General features: G+C 42.5%; 2 protein-coding genes across 2 annotated transcripts in view; one reads left to right on the top strand and one right to left on the bottom strand.

Annotated features, from left to right (window-relative positions):
* Positions 1 to 222: 222 nt before the first annotated feature.
* On the bottom strand, positions 223 to 5,137 carry LOC139294704 (uncharacterized). Its single transcript, XM_070916637.1, has 10 exons — positions 5,017 to 5,137; positions 4,268 to 4,403; positions 4,060 to 4,170; positions 3,815 to 3,947; positions 2,613 to 2,791; positions 2,364 to 2,437; positions 2,091 to 2,253; positions 1,905 to 1,987; positions 1,100 to 1,290; positions 223 to 708 (listed from the first exon to the last, which is right to left on the bottom strand). Exons 1-10 carry the CDS (start codon positions 5,135 to 5,137, stop codon positions 223 to 225), a joined length of 1,677 nt encoding a protein of 558 aa, XP_070772738.1.
* Positions 5,138 to 7,144: 2,007 nt separating this feature from the next.
* wdfy4 (WDFY family member 4) overlaps positions 7,145 to 17,224 on the top strand; it is a 37,313-nt gene continuing 27,233 nt past the window's right edge. Inside the window, exons 1-14 of the mRNA XM_070915560.1 lie at positions 7,145 to 7,165; positions 8,288 to 8,545; positions 9,668 to 9,779; positions 10,609 to 10,736; positions 11,033 to 11,161; positions 11,313 to 11,502; positions 12,026 to 12,215; positions 12,567 to 12,727; positions 13,910 to 14,142; positions 14,237 to 14,376; positions 14,712 to 14,842; positions 15,109 to 15,210; positions 15,318 to 15,508; positions 16,427 to 17,148. Coding sequence (XP_070771661.1) covers positions 7,145 to 7,165; positions 8,288 to 8,545; positions 9,668 to 9,779; positions 10,609 to 10,736; positions 11,033 to 11,161; positions 11,313 to 11,502; positions 12,026 to 12,215; positions 12,567 to 12,727; positions 13,910 to 14,142; positions 14,237 to 14,376; positions 14,712 to 14,842; positions 15,109 to 15,210; positions 15,318 to 15,508; positions 16,427 to 17,148 — 2,708 coding nt within the window. The remainder of the gene's footprint in view (positions 7,166 to 8,287; positions 8,546 to 9,667; positions 9,780 to 10,608; positions 10,737 to 11,032; positions 11,162 to 11,312; positions 11,503 to 12,025; positions 12,216 to 12,566; positions 12,728 to 13,909; positions 14,143 to 14,236; positions 14,377 to 14,711; positions 14,843 to 15,108; positions 15,211 to 15,317; positions 15,509 to 16,426; positions 17,149 to 17,224) is intronic.

The raw sequence follows: 17,224 nt of genomic DNA on the forward strand, positions 1-17,224 counted from the left end.
GTGCACAAATCTGCTGACTAATCTACTCTATAGGCTACTGTGTATTAAAATAGAATATTAAGATATAACCAAATTTTACATTCAAGTACAACATGAAATATGGCATTAGAGAGTTATTGGATCTAAAGAGGACATTCTCATGAAGACCCTGTAAACTGAGAATGTATATTTGTAAGTGAGCGATGATGAAACCATTTCGAGACAGCTGGACACAAGACAGCTTTAAATGTCTATGGCAGTTTTGTCCTCTCTTTGTCCGCTGCCCACCCGTCTGCGACCCTCCAGCAGAAAGGACAGCACTATAACCCAACGCTGTGCCAGTGACCTCTGTCGTGCTGAGCTTTCACACTGTCTGAAGTAGGTGGTTGTTCCCGTGGCGACGGCATCAAACTGCTCTGTCAGTAGCCACACCTCCCAAAGGAGCGTCAGTGCATTCATAATCATCATGACCACAACCCAGAACTCCTGCCCTAACAACGTAAGCCACAATGACAAGCTGTGACTGCCCGCGGGCATCTTGTCGTACAGGTAACTTGTTGCTGTGGCAATGAAAAGTAGGTGGGCAATCACCATGGAGAGGATGAAGAAGAGGAAGAGGCGGTGGTTACCGCAGCCGACGCACCGGTTGAGGAAAAGGCAGTGGTGGTCATAGTCTTTAATGCACACGTCGCACAGCTTGCAGTGTTTAGTGTAGTCAGGCGGAAACAACTATGAGGAGAGCAAAGACAGGTGGGAAGGAGAGCAACATGCCAGTAAGAACTAATCCCACTTTTTGTATGAACTAGAAAATGTGCATCATCAACCTTTTTCAAAAGCATATATGTAGGTTTTGTGTTTTATTTCCTACCTATCAGACATTCTGATTACTGCTTTTTAATTTCACCATGGGATACAATTTGTAGAGACTTAATCACCATAAATATTTCGTCACATGACTCATTGTGACATCTGAGATTTTAGCATGTGTTGGAGGGGAGGAGGAGGGCTGGGTGTGCATTTCTAGATCTAGACAGAGGTTAGGTAAGCAGATACATTGGTAGATATGGGGGTACGCAAAACACCAGGGCTCTCTGAACCATGACCAGCGTGAATGTCTTACCTCACAGTACGGACAGAACCTGTGAGGGCTCTGGTTGTTCTCCACCAGGTCAGCGATGCAGGAGAACCGAGGATCTGCATCTGCTCTGTCCAGTGTCCCCGGGTCCTGAGTCAGAATCTTACAGAACAAACCGAGGACCAGGGAGAAGTGGACCATTGACACCTGGACCAGAGCACTGGTTGGCCACACACATTCAAAAGGCTAAGGATGAACCCTTGTCATTTTAACATACAATAGATTACATTTGCCTGACGTAGTCTGACCAAGCAAGACAGCTAGGAGAGCACTGGGCAGTTGACAGTTTTTACAAGAAAGCGTCTGGAGTGTCACATAATGCAAAGGATTTATTTTTTGGGGACCATGAATGTGTTTATCAAATTTCACTGCATTATACCAATTATATTTTGATATTCATTGAGTACAAGTGGAAAATTTGGCTCAATGGTGGCATTGGAGGAAAGGTCAGAGGATAACAAAAAAAACTGAGATTCATCCTCTGGAGACCATGATTATTCACAGGTAATTTCATTAAAATCCAACCATCACTTTTAGAATACCTTGTCATAGAGAAAAATGTTGGTCAAAGTGTTGTTTGACCTGAGGGTGGCAACATAATGTACAGGAGTCATCCTGCGAGGACTATGATTATCAGCACCAAATTTCAAAGCAATCCGGCTTTTGGTTGAGATATCCCTCTGTGAATCAAAGTGTTGGACGGACCGACAGACCAACCAATATTCAGGTCCTTATGTCATACTGCTAGGACAAAAATATTCACAAAATATGCTAGATTTGTTAAGGATATTAGGCATTATTTTTCCATAGAAGCAGAGCAGGGAATGGAGCAAGCCAGCTATGAGGGTTCCCAGGTAGATCGGGTTGGGTAACCTAGAGGAAAAACAGACGCTATCTCAACAGAGAGATATAACAAACCATGAAATAGGTTGATTTACTGATAAACATTTCACATGTACTACAATTTTTGTCAAACCTTTGGTACGTGGTCATGCGGTGGAACTGTGTGAAGATGCTTCTGGCCAGCCACGGGAAGAGCAAACTGCAGGTTAGCCCCCCATAGCCTCCCAACATGGCTGCTATCAGCAGGATGGCAGCTCCACTCAGGGTTGGAAAAAACAGCGTCCAGTAATACAAAACTGGTAAGAAAAGACATGATACCAACAAACTCAACACACGAACTCACATGCAGCACTTTATTATCATCATCCTTGTTTTCATCTCAGTGAAACAACACAGTAATATTTACCATGAGACTCTCTGGGTTTGTGGTGTATTGGCTCATTAATGTACCGACTCAGTAGCTTGGTGAGTTGCTGATGTCTACAGAAAAAATACACAGTATAGCAATGTATTAATCAGCATCAGGATCCCAAGAGAAAAAGGTAATCTGGAAATGTGAACACGCTGGATATTTAAAGGTACAGAGGGGTGTTACTATCCCATGCAGTGGCCTGCGAGTCAGTGTTTTTCAGATTTTTAGAGACAGCAGATTCACCTGAATGTCTTCCCCTGTTTGCTGAGGTCCAGCGGTGTGAGGGCACTGTGGGTCTTCTGGTAGAGCATCCTGCACCCTGTTCTCTGCAGCAATGTCCAGCACACCTCCACTCCACCCCTCTCTGCTGCAACGTGAAGTGCTGTCGCTCCCTGCTGGTCAACTGCATCCACAGCACATCTCTGAGACAAACAGAGGAATGAGGTGCACAGCGGCAAACGGATAGTCACATCTGCACTGGGCCTTGTTTCACAAAAACATCTTAAGATTTAACTGATCTCAGGGTCCTGGTTACATTTATGTGGATGGATTAATCCTGCTTCTGCTCACATCTCACTTGATATCTGATTGGGATCAAACTGTTTATATGAACAACCCTAATAATATTATATATAATAGTAATAATAGTTTTCAATATAAAGGAATACAATTTAACAGCACCACAAACTACAGCCACAAAAATGACCGTATAGTTGATCAACACCTAAAAGGCAGTTTTTATTAAGTTTTTAAAAAAATGTGTAAAACAGCAACAAAGCTACACTGAGCAGGTTGTGAACACTAGGGATCAGAAAGACATCTTAAAAAAAAACACCCCTCATATACCTTCGGCTTATCAAGTTGTTATGGCTAATGTGTCAGCAAATAATTGCCTTTTTACACATCCAGCAACAATTGTATCCCAAAGGAGTTGTGTTTCTAAAACACCAGTGAGTCTAATACAGTACTAACTTGCTTTTAGCTCTGATTTGGGCTACCAATGCCTGAGAAAATCTGGCTCTTTAGCTTGCTAAATGCTTGGCTTTTTTTTCACCACCAGCTGCTTATTTCAACTTTTAGCTCTTTTATGCAGGGTTGTGTACAGGTATTAAGCTCATCTGAGCGTTTTTGCTGAAAATGGCTGCCTACAGTTTTATGAGTGGTTAATGAGAGTGACACTTAACCAAACTGTAGATGTGTGAGCTTGAGAACCAAAACAATGAGCTAAAAGTAACTAAAGCAGCTAAAAGTTGAGCAAAGTACATTGTTGAATGTTAATTCTAAGTGGGTGTGGCAGCAATAGACACCCTTTTAAATGTTAATTTGACTCAGTGTTACCATCAAAAACATTTTAATGGAGCTTTAAAACTTTAAGATAAAGTTTGATCTTACTGTTGGTCAACTAGAGCATGTCAGTGAGTGAGAGAGTGAAGACTATATCATACCTGTTCTCTGAGCAAATACCGGACCACCTCTGTGTTGCCTGTGGAGGCAGCCAGGTGAAGGGGTGTCACCTGGTACATGTCTGTGTCTGAGAACCGGAACATTCCTGTCTCCCACAAATAGTGCACTGCAACACTGGGAAACATAACCAACAGTTAGTGCATGAATAATATGTTAGTGTGTGACACACATGTAAGGCAAAAGACAAAAACAACTATGTTAGTCTTGTGTTGTTTCCTCCACTCACATGTTGCCCCCGGTGACTGCATGATGCAGTGCCGTTTTTCCCTGCAGGTCTATGAGGCGCAAATCAGCTCCGTACTGCATCATTTGGTGTATGACATAGATGTTCCCTTGCCTGATGGAGTTATTACAAAGGATTAAGTACAGAAAAGCATAATGCTCACTGTCACAGGCATGTTTGTTTAACACCTAAATATGCAACGACTGCTCACCTGCAGCCAAAATGAAAGGCTGTCTGTCCTGCATCACATGTCAGGTTAGGGTCAGCTCCATTACTAAGGAAAAGGTCGACCATGGCACGGTTACCATGGAGGGCGGCGTAGTGGAGAGGAGTGAAACCACCCCAGCCTGGAAGAAGACAAACACACAGTCAGGTTTGAAGATGATGAACTTAAAATTGACCTGCAGTCTCTGTGCCTAACAATATAGGCCTGACGTAAATGCACGGTCTGTCAGCCTGTTGATCACTGAAACCCTCTGGAGTCAGGGTTAGGGTTCCTTTGGGTACAATGTGACTTTGTGCTGTGTTGTCACAGGACCTGTCCATCTAGATCTGTGCCAGACCATCTCACAGAGGAGCTGCAGTAGGGTTAGGTTCCCCCTTTGGCATTGAGACAAAGTCACATCAGGAGCCACTGGAGCATGATAAAGTTTAAAGAGGTCCCTTGAAAATAACATCATTTAAAATCATACTGCTACGTGCTATAATATTTTCACATTAGAGGTTATATGATACAGATTTCAAAAGACAAAACGTGTGTGACAGACATTTGACAGACATATAACAAGTTTGTTCTCTTGGTAAACGATGTTTATCAGCAGTTATCTGGCTTTATAATGAGCAGATCAGCAAATATCACCATTGATCGTGCCTGTAGTTTCACAAATATGCTGTAAATAAAAGAGCAACACTGACCAGATCAAGCTGTGATCTTTTATAATGTAACTTCTCCTATCTTACCTTTTTGTTTGAGGACTGATCGATCATTCTGAAGGAAGTGTATACACAGTTCAACATTTCCTCTCTGTATACAGTCAAATATGTCCCCGCTGCTAACGGAGCACACAGGCATCGGGTGCATTATGATGGCTGCGCAGAAGCGGCCTGCGATTATTTTCCAAAAAAAAAACTGCAACGGAAACAAAATCAGCTCCTCGGGCGAAACGCTACAACATCAAAATGTAAAGCGAGAAGGGAGATCATCTTTCGCTGCAAAAGTAACGGGAATCTTTCATTGTGCTAAACAGATTGAGGGGCAGACCACGCCCTGGATACCTCGTTGGTTGTAGCGGGTCACATGATCGGTGATGTCATCCGCGTCAACAAAACACGTGGTCCCTATAAATAAGATGACACCTTAAAAGTGAATATGTCATACTGATCATGGACATACGGTTAAACGCACTGTATTTGCAGAGACCACATATATGCAACATTTTAGCTTAAAATAAATAGTAGTAGAATGTAAACAACTAATAGGCGGAAAATGCATCATGCCTTGTGATTATTTGCCGCCAGCGTTTAATTCCATGCAGCGACTTACGATACTTAAAGTAGATGTAATAATTGAGTGAGACTTTAACCTGCAGAGTTCAGAGACTGCATGTGTTTGCGACAATGGCTGAAAATGAGGGTGCGTTTTTGGCTCGGAGGGGATCCGCGTCATTGTATGCATTGCACGTGTTGTCAGCGTACTAAAGTTGGTAAACACCGCGGCAATAATACGACGATTTGAGGTTTGCTTGAGCTCTGACTCAGCACTGACGCGTTTAGAAACGTTATTGGCTGGAGGCGACACTGAGCAGGCCCGCGGAGGGAACGAAGGGGCTTGAAAGTTGGGGGTAACGCACCACGGAGCTCGTGACTGTCTTTAACTTCAGCGGGACGATTCACGTGACTGGAGGACGTATCTATCATAATGAGTGAAAACAGAAGGTGAATGGTCATTTTTGTTTGCTCTGTGTTATGAAAGTCAGACTGATTTCATTGTAGATATTTTGACGTTTCATATGAAGTGTAGGTTTGATTAATAACATTAATGATGGCGTCATTCAGTGTCTAAATGCCACCAGGTTATCGTGCATCATACCACCGCAGGAAAAAAACACAGATAGCGACTAATAGGGCTGCATCATCAATGGCTACACGTGTGGTTTTACTGCTAATATGTCTTCAGTAAACAGAAGGTCTATAGTACGTGATTGATCCATTTTTCAAGGTTGTCTAATTTTTTTCTCTAAATATCTGGCCTCTGTAAGCATGTTTCTGTGTCATTAAACCCACAAGATGGCGCTGTTTAGTTAAATTATGTTAGTGCTGCTTTTATTTTCTGTGCCCAATACAAGCACAGCAGTTTCCCAATCTCAGTCTCAGTGCAGATAAACTCCAAAAGCATCCAAACCACACTCACCCACTCGTTATGGCTGACGGTCCCATAGGTGAGCCAAATGTAAAAGAAAAAACAAATCTAAATATATTACTGCTAAATTGATTGGTCTTTTATTGCAAGATCTAACACTAATACAATGTGTTAGGATGTTTTCTGTTTTGTTTACTTGTGAAACACAGTGAAACAGGTCTGTCTTTCCAGTTATTATCTGCAGACAAACAGACAAAATGCAATTTGTTTGTCATTGTTTTACCTGGAAGCCAGTTTTTCCACATAAACCCACATGCCCATTTGCTTCCTTGGTGAATCATTGTGATCCTGTCACTGTGATTCATTTCATGTCAGCCTTACATGACACGTCTATAAAAAGCAAACGGGACTCTTGAGCCGTGGTGGGAGGGCCCCATCCAACCAGCTAAACAACACTTTTTCACTTCTGCTTCTCTAAGGAAGTAAGAAGGCACATGACCTGGGCCAGCTGATGTGAGTTGCTCTGCTTGTTCAAAGTTCAGTCTACTTAGGGCAGATTAGTAAGAGGCGGGTAGTTTTTCAGAAGGGTCTGCACAGTAGGCGCTAGTCATATTAGCAGGTCTGTGCTTGTCTTTCCTCCTGACATGGGAACAGAGATCAACCACTCACTCAGTTGGAATAACACAACGCACAGATGACAGCGTCCTCTTGGATTTAGGAAACTCCCCGATGGCTCTCACACAAGTACAGGTAACAATATGTGGATTTAACTGTGTGTTGCATGAATAATTTTCCTTTTTGAAAGGCATATTGAAGTGTCACTGTACCTGTGATCGTGTGCATTTTTCACTTTGGCATTCTTGATTTGATTGTATGTCACTGTAAAACTCAATAGAGGTATGTGTTGCTTTTCCATTTCACAAGTGAGCGACTTTGGATGCTTTTGCACTCTCTTGTATTCTTGTATGAATGGATTTCTATGGAATGTGAACTGCCTTTCCCTTTACTTGCCATTATAACTGATTCTACTGCTTCTGGCTTATCAGTTTAGCTGTCTGTCTTTGCCAATGTCCCTCATTGTTCACCATGAGTGTGTGACTCTGAACAGAAAGTGCCCAAAATAATCTCACTGTAATGAGGAAACAATGCTCTAGTCAAGCATCAGTCATACAGTAACATGTCTGCTTGGGAGCATGACTCCTCATCCACACTTTGTGTGACAGAAGTGTAACACTTATATTAGCTGTCTCTTGTGTGAAGGAATACTAACTGTAAAGGAATTACTTCATGATCAATGACTTTGTCAATTATGGGGCAACGTTGAGAAGGACAGGACGTCCTAAGGTTTTATCAGTGTCACATCAATTTTATTTTGTAATAGCACAAGGTCCTGATTTACCGTTTTTTTTTTTGCATATGTTCACCTTAAATTGTCAAATGTATTTCACTTATAAGTGACAGGACTGTTCCCACATTGCTGCATAATTACTATTGTAGTGAATGAATGTTGCACTGGGGACAAATGTGTCCATGCAGTGGTGAGTTTGAAGCTTGAAAAGCTTTTAACATTTGGAGTTTGAGCTTTCAAAGGTCCTTTTTACTGGCATTATATGCTTCCAATTACTGAAAATTAGGCATCAATTATACCATGGGGATCCCTCACAGAGGTGGCACATGACAGCCACTTGTCTGTCCCTCTGTCTGGTAATTTCTCAATGCAGACAGTGTGGTCAAATTTATCTGAGGAAGTGAGGCAGACCAAGGTAATATGATTAATAGATCATTTGTGTATTATGCAACTCAGGGTATATAAGAAAAGATGGAGCAGTCAGAGGATTTCTCACTTTTTGCTCTCTTTTTCCCCTCCTCCAGGACAAGACTACTAAAGGAGAAAGGATCAATAAGGAAACCGGAGAGCTGAGTGCTTCAGGGGAGTTATCTGTCTCTGTGGAGCTGAAGGTGGACAAAGTGGAGGGCTCCTGTAAGAACCCTCAACTCCTACAAGTGCTCAGAGAACAACTACAGGAGCTGGGAGTTCATGCATGTGTGAGCCTTGACCACAGAACTGACCATGTTCCTTTACAGCAGAGACAGGAGCATCTAGTCAAAGTCCTACCTCTCTACATACAGGTATGGACCACCCATTCATCAATTTCAGAGTTATATTTTGCAGTTCATCAGTCAACCAAGTGAGTTTTTTTTATTCTGAAAAAAGTGAAAGTTATTGTCTATTGTAAAACTCTTTTGAACAAATAAAGAGAGACTATAAACTGGAGAATCACTAATGTATCATGGCAGGACATGACCGTTCTAATTAATACCCAACCTTGAAAAGGTTAAATGGATGCCTTAAGGACACTGTGGTTTCCAAAACTGTTCCAGACCGCTTGAATGAACAATTAGAACAACATGAGGCGGCAGTCAGATGTTTGGCCCTCAGCTGATCCCGTCGCTGTCCCTTGAACGAGTGTGTATGTGGTCTCTCAGGAAATCTATACACTTTACTGAACTGCCACATGAAACACAAAAGCGCTTCAGTTCCGTAGCTTCGGGCCTTGCTTTGATTACTCGGAAAAAAAGAGGAATTTCTCGGATTTTTCTCCGTGCCTGAAGTCGTCACAGAAGAAACCTCCCCACTTTTACCCGTGTACACACTCCATCACTGATCTGTGTGTGTGTGTGTGTGTGTGTGTGTGTATAACACCATTGATCGGGCTTACAGCTGCAGACGTAATCGCTCACGTCTTTGGCTTGTGTGTGGTTATGTGCGTGTATACGTGTGTGCTTGCATGTATAAGCCTCAAGACCAGAGATTTGACCAGACCGTAGGGCCTCACTTAAGAACAGCAAACTCAGTGAAATGCGATATCCTCTTATGGAACTGAAAAGAGCACATAGTACGCCCTGGCCTCTATTATTTATAGTGTAGTGCATTAGCCAAAGCAGTTGAGATCCAACTATAATATGGTTATATTGTTTCACTGCATCAAATGTAGCAGACCAGAAACCTTCAAGTATGTCGTACATGATTACATACAGTCTTTTTATGCCCATAACTAACTCGCTAAAACAGTTTAAAATTCATATTAGAGACACGTTTAGATATCGTTTTCACTCAAATGCCATTTGCAGTAGACTACAGACTTATCCTACAGACATAATCTCATGTTTCATTTTGTCGGTATATTAACACATGCTTCAAGGTTTTTTTTTGTATCTTTGTATGATGGACTTCCTCCTCTCTGATCTCAGGTCTGTGAGGATGGTGGTAGACTTGAAGGTTTGAACATAAAGGGACTTGCAGCTCTCACTGCCGACACTGTCATCCATAACATCCACGACAGACTGTCAGCAAGGCCTGCAGGTACAACAACAACTGCTCATATCAGCAAATGCAGTGCAGTTTTTCTCCAAGTAGAGGGACTTTCTACCTCCTCTGCCTACTTCTGCTTTTTCAGTGTGCTGCGGTTTTTCCTCATATTTTAAATGTCATTTAAGACACTGAAAATGTAACGCCAAAGCATATGCAGTCTCTTCACAAAAATGTGGGAACACCTAATATATAGTTCCTTTCTTGGATGCCTTTTCTGGTATTACATCGATCTACTGATGTCTTGTCAGTTTTCTCATTCTATATCTCCCATGTCTTAGTCCCTGTCCCTCTGTTGCTGGTTGTTTATGTTACAATGTACAAAGACAAAACTTTTTTGTGTTCAGGGAAGTAGATACTTCTGGTTTTGGATGCAGCTCTGGTATCAGTTTAAGTTTGTTAAGGCGCTAACATGGTGCATGTGGTAGTTATTTAGTACTTCTTAACTATTTTACCTGACAAAAGTGTTACTTTTCTTTCTAGATTTGAGGCTGAACTGGTCTTTTTAGGTGCACACCACAGTCATTAAAATGATTTACCAAAAACTTACACTTGAGTGGCACAATGCAAATGATCTCTTTGGAAATAGAAATGAAACTTTATCCACCCAAACTCTTTTCAGATGTGCATGTTGCTTTCTATTTGAACACTATTTGTGCACTTGAAATATGGATTTAGATTTTACTGATTTCTGCGACATTAGATGGTGAGGATAAGCAGCCTCAGTATGTGGACAGTCTTTCTTTTTGTCCGTATCTTGTGCATGACCCCTTAGTCTGTTGGGTCATTGTTCAGCACATGTTGACTGTTTTTATGTTTTCAGAGGGGGCTCGTGGGGAGGTGGTGCGGTTCTTCCAGAGGCAGGATACGAAGGAGACAAACTGTGAGGCGAGAGACAATCAAGGATGGCTGCTGTTAAAGTCTCTGTTGCTGCTGACAGCTGACAGCTCAGTGAGTGATAATCAAGTGAAGTGAGCTATTTATACTTTCAGTTGATCAATGTTGTCGAATTGACAACCTTTTGACATTTGATGGGAATCACTCATTCATGGGGAAATTACTCTTATTCATGTAAAGTCCTTGACTGGCATTGGACACTGGACAACATATATTCATATTCATCATATCGATAATTACTACACATACATCAAACTAGGACAATATGGGTTATTGTTATTAGTATTATAAATAAGAACATAGAAATAAACCTGGAAAATATTTTTTTGTGTATATGTGTGTGCTTGTAGGATATATTGTCCTGTATAAACCCGGGGCTCCCTGCTGCTTTGGTGAAATGTCTGTACCTGCTAGTGTGCCTTCCAGCTAAAAAGGAGAACATGGCCAATGAAGAGGCCTTTCAGGAGCCACTAACACAGGTCAGTTGAGGCAATAGCCTCATTTTACATTTTTGTTTACTCTTTTTCCTCCTCATGATGCAAGCTCTACTTGCCTATCCTCTGTGCTTCTTCTTTTCTTTTAATTCGATTTTGGTCTCACTCTAAACGACATCCCCTTGCTCTTTTGCAGGTTCTCCTTCAGCTCTGTAGGCTGCCAGTCAACGTGGAGAGCCTGGTGGAAACTCAGGAACTGCAGTGTCTTATCATCGGCCTCACATCACTATGGGACCAGACCAGCACCGCCTGGAGGCATCAGGCCTCCCGCGTCCTTAAGGCAGTCTCTGCTGTCGCAACAAGCAACACTGTCCAGAGCTTGCTAGGTGAGCCAGCTCAAATTTATTGGGATGAGTAACATATCTGTTTATCTTATAGTCATTGAATTGTTCTGATTCCTGGTTATAATAGACTCCATTCTGTCAATTCCACAGACGGAAAAGTATTAAAAACATCAGAAAACACGCTGCACAGAAAGTGAATAATTTGATTTTGTCGGGGAACGTTATTTGTGTAGACAGATATTTTTGTTCCAGTAATAAGTTGATTATACAGAGACTCATGACCACACATCCTAGCAGAGAGAGACATACTGCAAGTATGTTTCACATGATGCCTCCATCAGCACAGATAATTCACTCAAATGTTCTGCTACAACTACAACAAGTTAACTTTAGGCTGAGAGTGAAGGATATTTCTCTACCATGTACTGTGTAGAAACAGAGAAGTGTGCTTGAAACATTACTTGTTTGTGGTGACACATTGGAAACTTTGAGTGTGCTATTGTTGTGATGTATTGTATATCTTTTACTGCCTCGCTAACCCAGAACACTGTCTTTTCCTCATTAGGCAAGAACTGTGTGCGTATCTGCATCCAGAACCTGTTGCACATCAGTGCTGATGTCTCAGGACCACTGCTAGCTGAGGTGGCTGTGGCTGTGTTCAGCTTCATTAGAGACACATATGTCCTCAATCCAGCCCTCTTTGTGGAGTTTGACAACAACAATGGCTACGAGGCCCTTGAGAACATCCTGAAACGGTGAGACAAAAGGACATGAACAGAAGAAAATAAATGAAGTGACTTATGAGATTTCAGGATTAGGAGTAAATGAGACTCAATCGATGAGAGGACTTAGAGAGGACATACTTGTTTAAAGAAAAAGGCATCAAGAATGAGATTTTTGGTCTTTTTTTAAGGTGAGAGTAGAAAGGCTTTCTTACAAATGAAGTGGAATTTCATGGCGTAAATATACACCCCTTTCAAAGGGTCCAGTTGCTCATATAAATGTAATTTGTCTGCTCTTAGAGTCAGTACAGAGAGAGCATTGTTTCCCTCTGCTTTTCATTTAACTTCACCTTTTTTTGTCTCTTATCATCATGCCATCATAAGCTGTGAGCAAGATGTTTCCGTGGATCAGTTCCAGTCTGTGGAGGAGTTGCTGGCTCTCATTGCATCTTTCACCCTGCTTGGAAAAACTGAGCTAAAAGTGGCTCTTTGTGTCAACAACCCTCAACCTCCAGGCTTTAAGTTTGACCCGCCGCTCACCAAAGGTAGGTCAAGTCTTTCTCAAAGTTCTGCATTGTTATTCTCTGGCCACCCCTCCCTAATTATTTCTAAGAGTTGATTGTACCATGAGGATGAACTCTGAACCATCCGTTCCAAATTCACACTCCACACTATCTAATTATCATCACATGCATGGCTCAGCAAAGATAGGCTTAGGGAAGGGAATGGACCCCCCTAAATGACCACACAGTTCATCCCTCCTTTGCACTTTTACCCTCATATAACTCACCCAAACTGCACCACTCCCATTCCCCTGATTTCCCACACACCCCGACTCCCCATTCCCCCACCGCTACCCCGCTGCAGTGCACAACACCCCTCAGGTTAACAGGAAGCTGAGGTGATTATGTCTGGGATGATGAAGTGGAGGCTTCCCCTCTAACTCTGTTAGGATGCCACACATCCATTCACCACTGGCCTGCAGCATCCAGCCATCTATCATAGATGCACACGCCTCCATCCAACACTCATAAATAGTGTCCATAATAAACACACACGCACCCATCCATCACATCAAGGAGTAGATCTCTTTCCAGCCGAGGGACCTGGGACTGTTTTGTGCTGATCTTATTTGGTTCTGATGCAATTTTGATGTTAAGTGTGAAAATGAATCCTATTACTAACCAGGTATATATTTATTCACAACAAAAACAAGTGGGTTTTGGCTCCCAAATCTAAGACATCCTCTAAATATTTTGACAATGCAGCAAACAAACTCTATCAAGGCAGATTATGCTACTTTTCTCTTGCCCTCGTGCATGTTATGTTGTTTGTTTTCAATCTATCTATGTACGTGTAACTCGATTGGCTCATGGGATTCAGCATGTCCTCTGTGTTAAAGGTTATTTGTAATTTATTGGTTTTCCTTTTTTCTAAGAAATTGACTATCTGACCTTGCCAGAGCAAAATCTGATAAATTGAGCTTTAAATTCTTTCAAAACATCTTTTGGCTAAGTTGACCTCAGGTTGATATTGTTTTGCAGTACTGTATGACTAGTAGACTAGTATAAGAATACGTTCTCTCCTAAATCAAAAAGTTAAGATAAACAAACAAGCAGATCATATTCTATTCAATATGACCTATTTTTAAGGGCTGAAACCTGCTTTAGAAAGTGTACTGACACTTTTTTCGATTCTTCATCTCCTAATGTACGTTTTGTCTCCAGGTTCAGCAATAAAGAACCTGTCGGCCTTCCACCTGCTGCAGGCCTCCTTGCTGCGTTCTCAGGATTCTCTGCTGTGCTGCCAACTTCTTCGAACCCTGCAGACAATATGGGAGAGGGACCCAGCCAATTTCTTCCTCTTGGAGTGGACTGTCCAGTCGATGGCCCAGCTGGCTGCCTGTGTGTGGCGTAAACCAGCAACTGTCCAAAAACAATTCTTTTCACTGCTGGAGATGGTATGACTTCTAATGTTGACATCAAAGTCCCTGCATACTTTTTCTTTCGTACAACATACATACAAGGTCTGATTTAATGCTGGGTTTCCTACAGGTGGTATTTAAGTTGAACTACATCCCCCATGAGACCTTGCGGGCAGTGCTGGGTGTGCTGAAGCAGAGCTGGGCTGGGACGCTGGCTGGAGGAGTGGCTGGGATAGAGTTTGGAGTGGTGGCTCTCAAGTGTTTTCACAGGTAAGCAGCCTCTTATTTGTCTTAAATGTATCCCCTGATGCTAGTCAGAATTTTTTCTCTCCTCTCAGTTGACAAGCACACTCATAAAGCTAATTTGAATAAGAAGTAGCCAAAAACATAACCTTCTCCAAATGGTACTGCAACAGCTTGGTTAGTCCGATCATTAAGACAAATGTACGTGATAAAGTTGCCAATTTTAGGTATAAATACAGTATATTTATTTTTTAAATGAATGACCAACACCACAGGTGGCAACTGCTGAAAAAGAAGTGCTTGTCCCTACCAATTGTTTCCTTGATGTATGCTCAATAAGGTGTATTTCCTCTGCTATGTAGGATGACAGTGCACAGTGGTATGCTAGCTGAGGTGCTGAGTGACTGGGGTCTGTTGGAGCTGCTGCTTGGCGACCTTCGTCGGAGAGCTAAGATCCTCAGGAAGGCTGGAGTAGTCTCTTCCCCCCAAATAAGTATGAACCAACATATTTGTTTCCTCAAATTCTGATGTAATTATGATTGAACAACTACTAAGAGCAGACAGAGAGTCATTGTGTGACATAACAATAAGTCATTGTAGCAAATAACACCCAGTCATGATTCAGTACTTTTACTTTCAATGTTAGTCCTTTTGAAATAAAATTGATGTGGACCTTTGTCCTTGGGCCTGCAAGTGTGGCTCAGTTGCCAGATTTCACATGTAAAACTTGCATCTGAAGTTAGGTCTTGTACTCTTTAGATCCCCAGCAGCTGCCATGTGTGGAGGACAGTGAGAGACTGCTCACTACCTGTATGCTTCAAGTTGTTTCAAGCCTTACTTTGCGTTCGATCAAAAACACAGGTATATAGATTCAAATCTTCTTTATTAATTCCTTACTCTTTTCTTCTCTTTTTATGTTAAGGCTAGAAACTGCTGTTGCATACTTAACGTTTGCATGTGTATTCCAGTTTCAGTGCGAGACCTTGGTATGGTTCCCTACATAAAGATCTTCTTGGATGAGGATCAGTATCGAGGTCCCACTCTGAGCATTTTGGAGCAGCTAGCTGAGATTAACCCTGACGAGTTCATGAGCACAGCCATAGGAGCCCTCTGCTCGTCTACACAGCAGGAACTTGGGTTGAAGCGGGACCTTTTGCAGGTACTCGGATTTTACAAGCACCCACAGTCACAGACAACAGCACACACACACCCACAAATATCTCAGCTGAACTGTACATGTAGTCTCCACTCTACATCAAGTCATAACAAATTGTAATGCACTTAAAACATCATAAACTAGTGAATTTATTTTCTTAGCATGTGGGACCCTGATTACATTATAGACAAATGCAGATTGATTTGCTAAAACAGGTTTAGGTGTTAACTCTAGACCAATTTGATTAGGCCAGCAGCCTTGTGCTGTGGCACGCTGAAGATTACCACCTCTATCAGATCAGTGAATGGGACAGAGATGTGATTAAGCCTAACTAAGTTACACACCCACTGTATGTGTCCATTTTTATAGATGGCAGCGAGAAGAGCACTTATTTGCAGATATTGTGTGCATTCAATGTGTGTGAGTGTGTACGCTTGTGCTTGTTTGTGCATGCATGCAGGAGCTTGTGCGTGTGTGTTCTTTGTGCTAACATGGTTAAAGCAGGTGGCAATCAGATTGGGTCCGACCTGGGTTGGCAAGTGTTAAGAGCCATTGTGATTACTCCAGTTTCAGTTAATCGCATTTGCCTCTGCGTTCTGCCTCACACATTACCTACCTGATGGATTAGGTCTCTAAATTGAATAAAGCTAATGTGATTTTGTTCACCTCCAAAAACTAGTTACCAGAAATGATTTATGATATATCTATATCTTTCATCTATTTTTCATGACATTGTTTTAATTGACTAGGGAGATGCTTTTAAAAGCTGAGACTTTGAGCAAAGCTGAGTGTCTATCAAAGCATATTCTCTCTAAAGTGTAGTGAACAGAATCTGCTGTGTCACATGTATTATTAGGCTCGGTGAGTCCACATGCTCACTGGTCCAAATAGTCTATCTGACTCCTCTCTTCTGTATTTCAGTCTGTGCTGAAAGTGCTGGAGAGCCCCAACAGCTGGGACGCCTTCAGGAGAGCAGGAGGCTTCACCGGACTGCTGTCTCTGGTGATCGACATGGAAGGAGCTCTGTCTGACCCTCCCCAGGGAGAGGTGTGGAAGTCCCTGGGGCATCAACTGCTGCTGGACCTCCTCCTCCTCACTCTCCATATTCTGGCCTTGGCTGTGCATCTTCACACAGTAAACGCACACCATTTTGAGACTGGTGGCTTTTATGAGAGGCTGGCCGAGGCTCTACTCCAGCTGGGCTGCTTCCACACTAAAGGCCCTGAGAAAGAGACGTTTGATGGAGAGGAGGGCCGCTGTCCCAAGACTGCGGAGGACAACCAGTCGCCTGGAAAGAGCCTCCAGCAGTTTGTTGAGTTAGCAGAGGCCCCTGAAGCTCCCTCCTCTCCTTCCACCACACCGCAGCCCAATCTGCCTGTCAATCTTCGGACATGTATAAGGCTGCTCTCCTATCTCGACCAGTTCGCCACAGGGACCTACTCTCCTCTGGAGTTAAAGTTGGGAATAGAGCCTGAGGATGGGTGTGACGGAGACAAAGAGAAACTAAATGGACCAGCAGGGCACGAAGTAGTGTATTCAGGATCCCCTCCTGTCCACTTGGGATCAGACCTGCAGTCTGTGGAGGATACACAGGGAAGATCCAGAAACACAGCACCCAGTATTTCCACAGAGTCTCAGTACAGGTGGATATTTATATACACTTGGAGGTGGTGGAAGACTCAGCCATATTCCTATAAGATCTACATTCATATGGGGTCT

This window comes from Enoplosus armatus, chromosome 12, assembly GCF_043641665.1.
Source record: "Enoplosus armatus isolate fEnoArm2 chromosome 12, fEnoArm2.hap1, whole genome shotgun sequence".
NCBI classification, from domain to species: domain Eukaryota; kingdom Metazoa; phylum Chordata; class Actinopteri; order Centrarchiformes; family Enoplosidae; genus Enoplosus; species Enoplosus armatus.

Coding starts and splice junctions, on each gene's coding strand:
- LOC139294704 (XM_070916637.1), bottom strand. CDS start 5,137: ATGCACCCGATGCCTGTGTGCTCCGTTAGCAGCGGGGACATATTTGAC. Junction 2,254..2,363: donor CAAACCCAGAGAGTCTCATG/GTAAATATTACT, acceptor TTTTCTTACCAG/TTTTGTATTACTGGACGCTG. Junction 1,291..1,904: donor CTATGGAAAAATAATGCCTA/ATATCCTTAACA, acceptor AGCCTTTTGAAT/GTGTGTGGCCAACCAGTGCT.